General features: G+C 54.0%; 4 protein-coding genes across 4 annotated transcripts; 1 reads left to right on the forward strand and 3 right to left on the reverse strand.

Moving 5' to 3' along the window:
* Window positions 1-2,730: 2,730 nt before the first annotated feature.
* Window positions 2,731-4,559, reverse strand: PG985_010324 (uncharacterized protein; the record flags this gene model as incomplete). Its single annotated transcript, XM_066830092.1, has 9 exons — window positions 2,731-2,862; window positions 2,994-3,057; window positions 3,133-3,200; window positions 3,275-3,296; window positions 3,361-3,463; window positions 3,526-3,877; window positions 3,940-4,050; window positions 4,148-4,256; window positions 4,330-4,559. The coding sequence occupies 9 exons, from the start codon at window positions 4,557-4,559 to the stop codon at window positions 2,731-2,733; spliced, it is 1,191 nt and encodes a 396-aa protein (XP_066682482.1).
* Window positions 4,560-6,580: 2,021 nt separating this feature from the next.
* Window positions 6,581-8,032, forward strand: PG985_010325 (uncharacterized protein; the record flags this gene model as incomplete). Its single annotated transcript, XM_066830093.1, has 4 exons — window positions 6,581-7,022; window positions 7,083-7,181; window positions 7,246-7,375; window positions 7,456-8,032. 4 exons carry the CDS (start codon window positions 6,581-6,583, stop codon window positions 8,030-8,032), a joined length of 1,248 nt encoding a protein of 415 aa, XP_066682483.1.
* A 1,343-nt stretch (window positions 8,033-9,375) lies between these two features.
* PG985_010326 (uncharacterized protein) lies at window positions 9,376-9,975 on the reverse strand (the record flags this gene model as incomplete). The annotated part of the gene is made up of 1 exon (XM_066830094.1): window positions 9,376-9,975. One exon carries the CDS (start codon window positions 9,973-9,975, stop codon window positions 9,376-9,378), a length of 600 nt encoding a protein of 199 aa, XP_066682484.1.
* A 2,595-nt stretch (window positions 9,976-12,570) lies between these two features.
* Window positions 12,571-13,095, reverse strand: PG985_010327 (uncharacterized protein; the record flags this gene model as incomplete). Its single annotated transcript, XM_066830095.1, has 1 exon — window positions 12,571-13,095. The coding sequence occupies one exon, from the start codon at window positions 13,093-13,095 to the stop codon at window positions 12,571-12,573; it is 525 nt and encodes a 174-aa protein (XP_066682485.1).
* Window positions 13,096-15,060: the final 1,965 nt, after the last annotated feature.

The following is a 15,060-nucleotide window of genomic DNA, read 5'->3' on the forward strand; positions in this document are numbered from 1 at the left end:
TGGTCCAGGGGTAATCTTCCTTGACTGCCGGGCCTGCCATCCCAACGGCCAATAACGGTCGTCTTACTGCATGCATGCCAATTAGGATGCATACTCAGCGCCAAGGGTCGATGAAAGCAGGGAAACCGACCACTCTTTTCCCCAATCACGATCCCGCACGCTCCAGCGCTGCTGCAGCCTGGCTCTCGCTCTTCCTCCTGTTCCTTGTTCCTTGCTCCTCGCTTCCTCGCGGAACTGCCCATCGGAGAAAAAAGAAGCAAAGGAAGGAAAGAAGGGCACTCAAACCGGCCGAACCGGCTTATCCCATACCCCAAATCCGAATCTCTCTTACAAACAGATCCATCTTTCCTCTCTCGTCCGCCCAACTGCGTCTTTTGCATCTTAGTGTAGGAAAAAGCGCCCGTTGCTACCCCCTAGCTTACGGAAGCGAGATGACCTGCAACTCCCCAGACGGCAGGGCTTTCCTTGGTACTTTCTGAAATCCCTGTGGTATCTGATGTGACTTTGCGTCGTCCCCAGAGCGAGCGCAAGATTCCATCCCGGCTATCGGGCCATTGCCTACGCGCCCATGATCTGCCCACACTCCCCCGAAATTGTCTGTTAGCAGCTTTTTGTTGTTGACAATGCTGCCTTTCACTCTTAAGTGCGTGTGTACTATTACGTTCATTTCACTAGAGCAGAGACGGCCCGACGCTGTGCCAGTAACACCAGTAGCAAGAGATAACAGTCGTCGTGGCCGCGCGCCTGGAGTGAGATGAGAAAATCCCCCATCTCGGCAGTTGGGATGATCAACAATTGATACAACTACCGTCGTTCTGTGGGACTGGGGCCTGTGGATTCGATAGCGCAACAGCAGCGACTACGATGAGTAAGGAAAGACTAACCATATCCTGATCTGTTGATCATTGGGACTGCATCTGGAGATACAGCTTCCACTTTTAGCACGCACCCGGGCCGGTTTTCTTCTCGAGTCAGCCTCGGTTCCACCAAGTAAACATTGCATATAAGTATTTCTCTTATTAACGCAATTCGCAGAAGTCAATAGTAACTCATGCACCAGCCGCGGTGGATTCGGGCATGGCTCAAGTCGGCTCTATCCCGCTCATCCTCGGCTTTCTCCGATCACAACGGTGAACCCCGGCATGGAAGTGGAACTTTGATAGGCTTCTTCCGAGTTGTCTCCGATCATGTTCTGTCAATCATGGGACCTGCGGTTTCCGGCACCCAAATCAGCCTCCATGAAGCGATGCCCCTTGATCCCGACTCTGTATTTCTCAAGCCAGGCCGTGAGTTTCGTACATTTCTGACTGCATAGGCGCCTGCTCTATCGCCGTCCCAAACAGGTGGTTTCGGAACATAGCCCATCACCATGACTGTAGCTACCCACGCCAGCAATGGATGGGTCAGTCGTCCTCATAGGTACCCTAACGACTTGACTTGCGACTCGGGGTCTCTGGTATGTTTCGAGGAAGCCGCCTATTGTCCAAGTGCAGTTGCGAACAGTTAGTAAGGATCACCAGCTCAAATGGGGCGTAGTGGGCGGAATGAGACTGGTATGGGCTGCAAAGGTTTATTTCTCTATGGCCTCCATGCAAAATTCGTGTTTCTCTTGTTTTATATCAAACCTCAAATAAATCATCGCCAAGGTTGACTGCTTAGCGAAATTAGTTACTATAATGTAAATAATCATAAGCCATTCGTCACCCATCGCAGTATTCAGACGACACTGCCCGCTTGGCTTAGTGGTAAAGCGCATCACTAGTACTATAACATCGTGACTCTTCACGATCCTAGGCAATGATGAGATCACTGGTTCGATTCCAGTAGTGGGCATAAAACCATCACCTCGTGATGGCTTACTTTTTGGCGTGATATCCAAGCCCAACCACCTTTTTTGACTCTCGTGAAGTCGATGGGCAAAAGACAATTGACAGCTCTGAAGACAAATCATGATTGATGGGTTCAGAGTCGTGGTGGGGGACGACCACCACACTTTCGAGTTGCTTCAGTTTCGTCTAGCGGACGTGGTCAACTCTTGGGGTTGGCTACATTTCTTTCTAAAGTTAAGTTCTCATTCCTCATTCTTAACTGGCGTGATTTACCTAGATATGCATGATAAGAGGAAGTTGATATTAGAGAGGGCGTAGACACTTCACGGTGTATACTAATCAGACATTGTTACTATCAAGTCTGGAGTGCTTCTCATAACTCGACTGACTACGAAGCCGTCTACCGCAGGGGAAACAAGGTCGTTTACGAAAAGCCCCTTTGCCAATCTTCTCTGAAGAAACCCTATACAATATTTGCAGCAGAACCAGTGGATTTGAAATCTCGAATTTTATGTGCGTGTTCATCTGCATGAAAGGTCAAGTTTTGTCGGCAATAAGGAGTTTTTCCATGGGCGAATGCGTGGGAGTGAACCAATAGGCACAATTCCAAATATACGCATAAATGAGCAAGCCATCCATATACGTGCCTCTGCAACTCAGACCTCGAGCATACATGAATAGGGCTCGATGCCTCGTCCTACTTTGCAGTTCACGGCGTGTAAACGCATAAAGCAAATCTACCAGCATTGATAGACGGGTGCGTAGTTGTTATTAGAAGTATTCTTATATCGTATTGTATATACAGATACGACAATTTATATATTACCTCTACCAGACACAACACGTGTTTCTCACAAGTCTCGATACAAGCCAGACTGCTATGTACGCAGACATGCAACTGTTACACGTACAAATAGCAATGGGGTCCATCGATCGTGCTCATCTGGTCGCGGATAACCGACCCCTCGCCAACGTAACCCATATCGATGCTGTCATCCAAAGACGTCAAGGGAGACGGGGGCTCGTTGTTCCACTGTGGTTCCGGGGTTTTGAGTCAGCCCGTTGCTCATGTAAAGGGGGAAACCAAAATCCAATCTCCACAGATGGTAGAGAGTCGACGATGGAGAACACGTCATAGGGGCTCGGTTAATTCGCGAGGCTTACCGTTCTGTGGCCGTACGCGCCGGCATCCAGGTCGACATGGCGAGTTTCTGGGTCGATGGCTTGCCTGGATCGGAGCAAAGTGTCAGTCTTGCTTGTGGTATGACAGGCTATGGTCACATAGGGGTGACCCTTTACTTACCACAGTGACCACATGCGATCCATCATTCCATGGTGTAGGTAAAAGGCTGGTTCAGCCGGGGCAGTCCACTATGGATTTTATGTCAGAATCCTTTTCTTGCCCGGTTATGCCTTCGTTCGAGGCCCTGGGATACAAAACTTACGAAATCACCGCCAGGGTCGCCGCTAAGGAGACTAGGTCAGTAAAGCTCGGGGCACGCGGGATACACGTAAGAAGGGGCTAGCTCACTTGATGGTGTAGTGGCCGCCACCGTGTGGGCCAATCTCGCCGGTGTTGAATGGACCCTCGAGCAACAAACGGTATTCCTTGATATTGGGTTTCTGCAGGAGATCTACAAGCCCTGTCAGCCGGTTTCTCGGATTCAGTAGAAATACCAAAGGTCATCGAGCTTACTCCAGACAGTACTAGCGTTGGCATAGCGCATGTTCATGGCAGGACCAACATCCCGCTTCAGAGGCCGGGGGTTGTACCCCAGCCCATCGGCTTGCGGGTTAGGAGCGGTATCGTGCAGGCCGCCGTAGGGCCCCAGGTTGACCGACATGTTGGCAAAGGGCCCCTTGGTGACCCGTCCGCCCCCAACGCCCCGGGGGAGCTCGATGTCGTCCCCAGTGACCCCCTCGGGGAGCACGATGACGGAGTTGGGGAAGTCGGGCAGGTATTCGCCGTTGCCGCCCATGCTGTCGTCTTCGCCGTTGAAGATGGGCGAGTCTTGCGGGGCCTCGGCGTATTTGGCCCAGTCCCAATACTGCTTCACGTTAGTCTCTTGTTTTCCCATCAATGATCACCGCCAGGTTACGGGGTATTGACCGGTTGGTAGCCCTTGTAGCCACACTCCTCTCTCAGCGCCTTCTCCCAGCTGTGCATGAACCAACGGTGCCAAGCTTGGAAGTTGCCGCTGTAGTGCGCCGTGAACGTTTGCTGGATGTGAGTCACGACAAAGTCGTCGAACTTGATGAAGCCAACTAGTCAGCAGGCGTTTGCCCAGCATAGATAGGGGGTATCGGTAGCAACGTACGCGGTTCTTTGCACCTGGCGAGACAGACGCGGGCGTCTTGGCGGGCGCGTCCATCATGCATTGCATGGCCCTGACATAGTCCAGCCTCTCCTCTCTGGTGAGATCACCACTGCAAGATCAAAATGGGTAAGCCATAGGACATCTCCGATATGGGGATAATGTAGAGCAAGTAACAAGCTTACTATTCGCGACGGTAGACCACCTTGTCGAGATTGCACGCAGCGTCCGGCCCCCGGCTGCGGAGCTCGTCGAGCAGGCCCTGCTGGATCTCCGCAATGCGCTTCTTGAGCGGCTCCTTGGCCGACTCGTGGTCGTTGGAGGCATCGAGCAGCTCGTGCTTGGAGATGGCGGCGCCCGAGGCCACGTTGGCCAGGGTGGCTGCCAGGCAGGCGGCAATTACCGACGCCCGCATATTGGCGACTTCTGGGCTTGTAATGGAACGAACGTGAAGGATATTGGCTGACCAGAGGGGACAACACTTGACCACAGATCGAAGAGGTAGGGGGTAGGGGGAAAGAGAGAAAGGGGTGGGAGGTGCCGATCACAAGAGACAGTTGGTTACAGGAACCGACTGCAGGAGGTTCATTATCTATTCCTCAAGAAAAGCCGTAAATGAGAGAGACCCGACAGCTTGGGTACGGCCCGGAAGCATTTGCCAAATTGCAGAGTGCTTTGCCACTTTGGACCCGTGATAGTATCGACAGAACGTAGTAGCTCCGCGAGTGTCTCGTTTGCAGGGGTGGGGGAACCGGGTCTCGCCAAGTGCCCTCCCATCCCACGCCTGCAAGTCGCCCAATAGGGACGCACCGGCGACAATCTTTCAGAATGAGACAAAACTACGGCAAGCCGGGCGGAGTTTCGGGAAGAAATCAATGGAGAAACGAACAAAGCGATACCTCTCGATTGGCTCGGGTGCTCATCGGTCGCTGCCGCTGAAAGCCTTCTCGCAAGCCAGCAGCCGCAGAGTTCCAGAACACATGACAGGGGTTCAATGCGCAGGCATATTACTGCAATGCGACGCCATCTCGTAACACTTTCCTCTTCTTCTCTCTTCTTTTCGACAGCATCGAGGCGATGAATGTGTAGGTCGAATGAGGGAGGTCGCATTGTTCTGCAGCGGCAATCCGTCTCACAGCCCAGACGGGGAGGACATGGGTCGCAGAGCTGAACGACAACTTTGGCGGATCCCCTGCTGGTGTCGCGGCATCTTGATGAAGAGCTTGGCAGTCGAAGAGCTGTGGCCATGGGCTTCGACAGTTCCTTCAACCGGAAGTTGCCAGAGCAAGGAGAAGGAATGGCTCGCTGTGTCGTCGCAGGATCGCATTGCGTGCGAATGGATGAATTAAGGATTTCAGTCGGGCAGGTGTCATGTCCGCCCGCTGTGCCGCACTTGAGCATATCAAGCGACATTAGCCAGGATGCGACAACACATTGCAATATTCCTGCAGTGGCCAACCAGGGACGGCGAACCTGCACGAACATGCGGCCAAGAGCTGCGGCAGAATTCTAGCACCCGCCATGCCGAGTGGGCAAGACTTGGCAATTGGAAAGGTGGAAAGGTCCGGGAGGGGAAATCTTTCGGAAAACGTTGATCTGCCTTTGACGAGCTGGAATCACGATTCGGTGCCCTTTTCGCATATCTCTGTCGGCGCTGGCATGGCGATCGAGGACAAGTGTAAGATGCTAAGTGTTCGAATGACAGATGCGAAGCATGGAGAGATGTCCAAAGACCAGGAATTTCGGCTTTCCCAGATGGGCAATTTCTCCTCGCCATTACCCCTGGAAGACGCCAGAAGTCGGCCAGCCACTACCACAGTGCCCTGCCGAAATCCGAATACGGCAGGCCCAGCTGCTCGGGACCTCACGTGACGCAGCATCGCAGGATCTTGGGTAATTGGACGGAGGGCAGCGTCACCTTTCGGGTGACAGACCCGAAGAGAAACACGGTGCCATTAGGGACACTACTACATAGGCGACAGCCTCCCCTTTCCCATGTAAAGGAGTGGCCTTGTGCGAACAGCTGGTCGGATGGGGTTAGCAGCAGACTGGGCTGCTGGGCTCGCAGGTGTGGCGGCGGCCGTCACATGCAGGTACGGTGATAGCGCTCCTATATTGTCACCTCGTCCTGCGACGCTGGAATATGGCTGTAACCTGGTAACGTACCAGCATTATACCAGGTGAATCCCTTAGATGTTCGTCTCGTATGTCCAGATCAGGGGCGACCATGAGGCCACTAAACATATATGCCCCGCAGTGTTCCGTTCCCATATTTCTCCCCCTTTCAAAGTTTAGTTTGGATGATCTCCGAAGTGTTACTGTGTGCGGGAGTCGAACGCATCTGGCCCCATCTCGCACACTAGCTGCTATACTAGTCCCGTCGGCGTCCCCCTTACTGCTTGACTTAGCGTGTCTACTGCCCATCCCATTCCGACCATGGACCCGGCGTCCCTCCCCTCACCTCCTCCCGACGTCAACCGGGGCCCCGAGATCCTGGCCGTGACCGGCACCCTCGTCGGCGCCACCCTCAGCGTCGTGCTGCTGCGGCTCTGGGTGCGCCTGCGCCTGGTGCGGCAGCTGGGCTGGGACGACTTCTTCGTCGCCGCGGCCATGGCGCTGCTCTTCGCCGAGATGATGCTCATCGTGCCCGAGGTCCACTACGGCGCCGGGCGGCACTTGCAGTACATACAGCCCCCCGATCACATACCCATTGGGCTGCACCTCAACTTCGCCACGCAGCCTATGTGCCTGGTCGCGCTCACGCTGACCAAGGTGAGCGTGGGCGTGTTCTTGCTGCGGCTGGCGCCGACGAGGAATTACCGGGTCTTTATTCAGTTCGTCATAGTGTTTACTGTTCTGTCTTCGGCTGCGGGCTTCTGTAGGTCTTCATTACTGCCAATCGCTGTTGATTGTTACTCACCGGATTCTCAATCTATAGTGACGGTTTTCTTCCAATGTCGCCCCCTTAGCTTCAACTGGGACAACACAGTTCCGGGCGGTCAATGCATTCCAGCGCGGAATCTCAAGATTGCTACCTGTAAGTAAATCGTCCGACAATGTAGGCTATTCATAGGTGCTCATCGTGAATCCAACGCATTTAGATTTCAATTCGATTCTTTCAGCCTCGACAGACCTGATATTTGCCCTGCTACCCATCTCCATGTTGATCAACGTCCAGCTGAACTGGAAAGCCAAATCCGCCATCATCGGCATCCTCTCACTGGGCATCTTGTAAGCACCCTCTTCTCCCTAACCCCCCAAGCCCAATCCTATACCGGTCTGTCGTTTCTTGCTAACCCGCCGCGCCCCAGCGCCACGGCCGCCGCCATCGCCAAGATGGCCTACCTCTCCAACTACGGCAAGTACGGCGACCTGCTCTTCGACAGCGCCGACATCACCATCTGGACCACCGTCGAGATCACCGTCGCCATGATCGCCGGCTCGATCCCCTGCCTCAAGCCGCTCTTCAAGAAGATCCTCGACCTCTCGTCGGCGCACCGGGGCGGCGGCGGCGGCAAGTCAAGCCGCCAGCGCTACTATGGTCAGAGCTCCGGCTACGGTAACGGGAGGCCCCGGGCCTCGACTTTTGGCGGACACCGGCGGCGGACCTTGATGAAGGCCGAGGAGAGCGGTAGGTTCGAGATGTTTGACTGCGGCGCGGACGACGGTGCGGGCCGGCATGGGTTCGCTGGCAACGACTGCAATACGTCGTGCACCTGCAAAGGGGGCAAGTCGAAGAATGAGGTCTCTACGGTGGCTCTCGATAATAATTCGGAGGAGTACATCCTGCAGGGGGTCGTGCCCGCGGTGCCGGCCAGGATCACCAAGACTGTGCAGGTCACGGTGGAGAACCGGTCGAACTACGGGAAAGGCGACGATATGGCCTAAGGGCATGGAAGGACGAAAAAGACGGAATATTATACCAAGTCACGACCTTATTATTTGGGATGTATATTTGGAACACCATCTTGTAACATACCTAACTCGTTCATTTATACGGCTTCATCTCATTCCACTGGCTAGAGCTTCGATCAAGTCCCTGAAACAAACGGATAGACAGCTAGAATACAGCATTCAATTGGCAGGCTAATGCGATAGAAGTGACGGGTAAATCTCGCACCACTTCCGTCCCACGAGTAGATTAATGCGTGCTAAGTTGCATATGTTCTAACACCAAAAGGATGCAAGTCAACTGATTCGAAAACCTCATGTTCGACGGTCAATCTCCAACCGGCAGAGCCGCGAATTGATGTGATGAGAGATGCATGTGAGAAAACATAATTTGACGAGCATCATCCGATCCGATTGAACGGAGAACCTTCTCATTCCATAGTTATTCGTTCGCCAATTTGACAAGGAATGCTGCAATGGGACTGTGACGAGCAATCACAATGATACCCCAACGTGCAGGTACGGGGCCAGGTGCGCTAACAATACGGGGCAGCGGCGCGGGATCCCTCTAACCTAAATCCACTCACTCCGTATAAGTATACCTCGATCCCACTGAGCGTTATGTAGTCACATACTGACTTTCAATCGTGACTTCATTGCTATATACCTATGCAAATCGTAGTTTCCGATGAGTTTACCGGGGTCACAGTCCAGAACAGGGCCCTAATTCAGGCGGTCTTGCCGCGGAATACAGGCCTGCCTGGGGTCGCTGACTCGTGCCCTGAGTGAAAGCTACCTAACTGAGCCCCAAATCAATACAGGGTAGGCCGGACCCGGCACCCTGTTATCGCGCACCCACTGTTCACCCCAAACCTGTTCGCTCCCCATCACAGCGTTTCATTCCCCAGCCTGTTCTTTCCCGATGGGCTGCCACTCAAACAAGGAAGCAATCCGTCGGATACCTTCCGGGTTTTCATCACACGGATGTGCTGGTTTCGGTCGGCGACTGTGTTCTGGACTGTGGCTCAGACGCAGTGGAATGTGTGTGTGTGTGTGCCGTGCCGATGCGAGTTACATTGTGAATATCCATCGAATAATCCAAGATTGGGTTCGAGGTGGGTGTCATTGACAATGTCCGCATGAGGAAAGAGTGGTGGGGGATATGGTAATCCGATTGGCCATAGCTATGGGCTATGAGCTCCGGTCTTTTACAGGTTCCTTGTCCCTCTATTCCAACGGTGGTTGGGTCTTCGCGCGCCCTGACAGCGACCACTGGTGGGTTTACTTCTCATCTTGCTATTGTTATTCGTAAATTCGTACTCTTCTTCATGCTTCATGCCTCATCTCCTCGTACCCCTGTGCTGTCTTGCCGGGGGCTGAATGACGATCATGTCGACGTTGCCGCGGACGTGCATGTTTAGCTCGGCGCCCCCGCTGACCTGCATGTTCATGTGCAGGCGCGCCACTTGCACGCTGCCGGTGGTCGAAGCGCGCGACCCGCGGACGAGGCCTGACGACGACGACCCCCGTGTCGTCGTCGTCGTCGCCCGGGGGTCGAGGAAGCCCTCGCCGGGGGGACTGCTGGGACTCTGGTAGTCGCGGTTCATCAGGAGGCTTCCGTCGGGCGCTTTGTGGATGTGGGTGGTGCTGGTGCTGGGGTGGGTGGTAGATGAGCCCAGAGAGGAGGCGGGTGGCGATAGCTGCGCCGTGGTGGGCGAGGTCGGCGAGGTCGGCAGCGAGGAAAAGGTCGAGTCCGCCGCCGACGAGGCACAGGAGGAAATGGAAGAGGATGCGGAGTGCATCGAGGTGGACTTGGCCTCGCCGCTGGTGTTGATGCTCAGCGGTTGAAATTGGAACGGCCGCGAGCTTTGGAAGCCGCGGGTCGGCGCCATGCCGCCGGCCCTTTGTTCAGGTTGCTGTTGATTCGTAGAGGCGTCCATGATGGCTGCGCTTTTCGGCCGCTTAGTCTCCCAGGTACAGCGTTTGCAGAGCGATGGACTTCGTAGTCCGGGCTATGAAGAGTCGGATGGCCTTTTGGGCGGCTTGGCTGAAGACCGACGAGTAGGTAATGGCGGCTAGGGCAACGAGCAACAGGAAAACCAGGTCCCAGGATATGCAGGTCCAGACGACGAGACGGGCCAGGAGTCACTCGTGTGTTGTTCAATAGGGCTGTCGGCGAAGTCACCGGGGTTTTGCGATTGGGTTTGGCTTGGCGATTGACTCTGTTCCTGCAGCGATGACAAGAGGATGCGCAGTTGACTTTCGGATGAGGATTCGGTGGTGAGATGTTCGGGGAGGCGTGGCTACTGGCGTGGCATCCTTTATGTACCTCAAGGCATGGAACGGCTCTCTCTTTCTAAATTACCGCCCACCGTCGATAGGGGGGCAATATATACGATACGGTACCTGGTCTAGGGTGAAGAAACCGGGCACGACTTGGAATTAGACTTTGAGGGGGAAAGTGCGGAAGTGGTCTTGTGCTTGATTAATTGATCGCGCGATGTAACTTGGATGGTCCGTTTCCTAGGAATTTATCAGAGGCGTCGGCTTCGGCCAAGGATTCTAGAAACAAGGGTGGCAATCCATCCCCGCTCCCGCTGGGGATTTCTTGGTTATTCAGTATCATCCCGATACCGAGAACTCCGTTCGCTGTGTTGCCTTGGTATGTAGGTAGCGGCAAGTGTGTCCTCAATGGCGGGCAAAATGGCCATAGGCAGGGAGTACCACTCTCATCATGGGGGCCAGGGTTTGGACGGGCAATCGGCTGTCGGTGTTGCAGTAGGGAGGACCCCTGCTCTGCGGCTCAGTCTGGGGTGGGGAACCTGGCTTAGCACACGCTGTCAATGCATTGACAAACGTTCAATTGCCGACCACGAAAAAAAAAAAAAAAAACCGTTGGCGGGCATGCGGCCGAGTGATGGTAGGGCGCCCGCTAGTGGCTGCCCGTATCGTGGGGGATCGCTGGTATCCGGACGACTGGTCGCGCGTCAGACGCACGTCAAAAGCGAGGCCGGTTCAATCTTATGTGTGTAAGTAGGCGGCCGTTGAGTAATTGACTTTGAGGCGGGCGCTTGGCGCCTTGCTGCCGCTGGGCTCGATTGCCGCCTGGCTGCCTGGGGTGTCCCCTTGGACAGTTAGCTGGTAATATGACATGTTTATGCAATCGAATCGGAGATGGTCCGGACCCCACGATGCCTTTCATGCCATTTCCTCGAATCCTCACCCACCGGGCGCTCTCACTGAGCAAAGGAGGTAATCAACATATAGACACGCTCGTTTCAACTGCTATTCGGTTTCAATTCAGCAGAAACGAGCGAGTCGTTTCAATGTACGTTGGGCGGCAAGGTCCATCCCACGATTCCTTAGGTCCTTTCCTGATTCAAGTCCGACTGGACCCTCTTATAGAAAGATCTGTCCTCTACTACTACTGTACAGTATTCCTAGCACGCAAGAGCAACCTTTACTCACGAGCGAGAACCGATCTAGAAGACCGTCGATTGTCCAATATGGCTCCCTCTCATAGTGTGAAGCGGTCGACGCGTGTTAATCTCCGATCTCTGCAAGATAGACTTCTGGACCAACGCCTCCGCCTCTCGATGATGCGGATAGAGAGAACCCGCAAGCTAGCTGGCTGCAAGGCCCGGCTAAGTTGAACCAGTAGAGGTGGTTGCCTTGTGGTGGTCCAGGCGGCCAGGCATCGATACCATCGTAGCCACGGAGAAGTACCATTCAACCACTTATCACAGGCGAATTGATAGGAAGACAACTTCATGTCACAGCAGTTTCTGCAGTGTACAGCCAAAAACTTGGTGCGAGTCCGTAAAAGATGCGAGGACAGAGTGGTATAGCCATATTGGAGGTGACTAACTTGAACACACCTCAAAACCCACGTACGCGGCAGCCTTGTAAGCTAGTAATGGAATGATACATAGCCCTCCCGTCAAGCCACGTTGCATCTGTCCGAACCAGATCTTGTCCTGCATGCTGTGCCACACTGTTCCACTTTCAGTTTCGAAGAGCCAGTACCATCAATGACGGCAAGTCTACGGTGTATGAACGTCACAATCAGCAGGCAGCAACCCTCGCCCAGACACTAATTTTGCCCGAAGGGAGGGAGGGAGACACGACTCGGGCTGGCCTGTTAGAGTTTACAGCGGTGACTCGTTCATGATTATTTCCAACAAACACATGGCAATGATACCCGACAAGAGTTTACAGTCTGTGGTACAGTATGCTACAGCATTTGGGCCTTTGATTACAGCAGCCAAGCAACTAATTCTAGACCTACCCAATCATTCACTTGCTGCCGACCCCTTTTCTACCACTATTCCCGCCCACGTACCACTACAGTACCACGATAACTGGGCCCGACGGACGAACACCCGGAAGTATGCAGTAACATTGGGCCGGGCTGACCACTCTTTACTTGTCGATCGATCTAAGTGGAATTGCGGGGAAAAGGGGGGACACCAAGCCTTCCCCCCTTTTCTTTGGCTGCAAGTACTGTACTGTATCTATACAGTACAGTACGCTCCTCACTCATGCTTAGCCTTCGGCACCGGCAGGTCCCGGGCCGAAAGTCCACGACCCAGGTCCGCGGGCTCGGGATGTCTCACCGGTAAAGACTCAGTATCATCTTCGATCCCCGGCCCTTCCCGGTGTACCCCCCTACTCATCGACTGTGGCTGTTGTGGCCGTTCTGCGGGCTCGCCGGAGGCGTTGTACAGCCGCCACCAGCGCCGCGGGGACGGGTCCCGGTGCGCGTAGGCCGCGTGCCGCCGGCTCCACAGCCAGAACGCGACGTAGACGACGAACAGGACGACGTAGACGATGTTGCCGGCCAGATAGGCCGCCAGGGGCACAGGGTAGCAGCGGCAACTTGCGAGGTAGACCAGGGAGCCCAGGGATTGGACGAGGGCGGCCAGGGCGAAGAGGAAGGAGAGGGTGGCCTGGTGGCGGAAGATGTAGGACCGCCGCCTCTCTCGCCTTTCTAGGCGGTATTCGAAGAATGGGTCAGGCTGCCGCTGCTGGCTGTGGCCGAGGCCGTGCCCTTGCTGCATTGTGGCTCGAATATACCAGGTTCGTTTCCTGGTCTGCGAGGCTTTCCCAAGGCTGGATCTGAGCAAGTCGGAAGAAGAGTTCTTTTTGGTTCGTTCAGGACTAAATGGCTACAATTGTCGATGATTTAGCCTCAATGACGTTTACTAAGGCAAGTTTCAACAGGCCTAATCATTGATGCAAGACGTAGTCTAATATAACTGTGGGATATCTGGAATTCTAGGCAGAAAGCCAGTTTCTTCGTGCCGATATGTCAGGTGGAAAGTGGTGGAGCTCTCGAGTAGTTGTTTCGCAGCACTATTCTTGGATACAAGTTTTACCTGTTAAGCTTTTGCATTATTATCTTCAAATCTTGAAGTCTATAGATCTATGCTTGAATTGCTCCGTCCTGCCAGCCGTCCTGTTAACCATTCTATAAGGATTGGGTTGTTAGTAGGGGATGAATACAAAGGCAATGTAGACAAAAGGGTGTTTTGCAGCAGCCAGGGAGAGAACCCTAGCTACACTTTATCACCTCATCCAAAACCCGGTACAATGAAGCGGATAGACACCTCTGGCTCTCGAGTAATACAGCCTTGTAGAAATTGAGCCCACTGCCGTTCCGACGAGATCCCATCTCCTATCCTGACGCCCATATGCTGGGTTGCAAGTTTAGCATCTTTCATGTTCTCATCGCAACACTCGCCGCCGCCAAATGGCCTCCCATGCTTCTTACTGACATAGCATGTCACCAGAAACTCACGCGCTGCCTTGCTGACGTTAGACAGATCATGAAGGTTGTCGTGGATTATGTGCTCCGCAGTCCCATTCACAAGTTTGATCGCGGAGACGCCCATGGTTGACAGTTTGATAATGGAATGGCTGTGCGGTGCGATATAATTGATAACAGCTTGCGTGTTGGGATCGAGTCGAATTGATACTGCACATGTCAGGTGCTTCTCCTTACTGGTGAATAAACATCATACATATATCGCCACTGCGCAAAACACCAGTATTGTTTTACTCGGGATACCTTTTAGCAGGGGTCCCAAGCACAATGCCCATGTTTTCCTCGAGAGGCACAGAATACTCATTGTGCGCATTATGCAGTCCAACAAGCTGCATTGTGTCGCCTTTGTTCGCTGCTGCTACCACACCTCAATGGAATGGAATGCGTTGTTCAGCTAATTGACAGCTTCATGGCGAGCATCATCAAACGTGGCTTCTCTTTTGTGTCGCACTTCAAAGAAAGGGACGAAAGTCTGCGTTCAGCCACGAGGCACGTGAGAGAAAGGGAGCTGCTGCTACGTCACAACCTTCTTTTCCCCTTCCGGTGCCCTCTTTTTTGGTGGCGCGTTGCCGGAGCAACCGAGCGAACGAACGCTGCCTCGCTACAAGGAGGAAGATCCCTGTCGCGAACAGGTGGACGGTTAACGGTTGCGCCAGCGCATACGGTTGTTGGAGCCCAATGGCCGTGTGCAGTCAATGCTGCAAGCCAGCCTTACACAGAGGACAGGGAATCGTCTCGTCGGCATAATTGGCCGTCATTGCATCGTTCGCATCCAAAAAAACAATTGTCGTTCGGAAATCCTGGCCGGAGCGGGAGAGGAACACCTAAACGGATCGCCATTTCTGCAAATACGCCGGCTCATCCAATCCGTGGGCTATGCCGCGCTAGCAGTCGCTAGCGCCAGCTGTTGCTGGGCATTAGCACACAACTGGACTCGACGGATTTAGCCCGTAAAGTATGTAGGTACATCTTAGGTAAGTATTCTACCTACCTAGGCAGTGCTCAGACGATGAACACGAAGGAGAGGACATCCGAAGAAGCCAGCTTGCCAGCTTGCCAAAGATGTTTGCAAACTTGCCGCGCCCCTCCTTCGGTTCGTTCCCCGGAGGCTGGTGTCTTGCCGCGATTCGCTGCTCGTGCTTGGGGGTGTGGACCGGTGTGATGGGGGCGTGGCCTGTAACGATGGAGAGATTGGGCA

This window comes from Apiospora marii, assembly GCF_038362585.1.
Source record: "Apiospora marii strain CBS 49790 chromosome Unknown utg000006l_segment0_segment0, whole genome shotgun sequence".
NCBI classification, from domain to species: Eukaryota; Fungi; Ascomycota; class Sordariomycetes; order Amphisphaeriales; family Apiosporaceae; genus Apiospora; species Apiospora marii.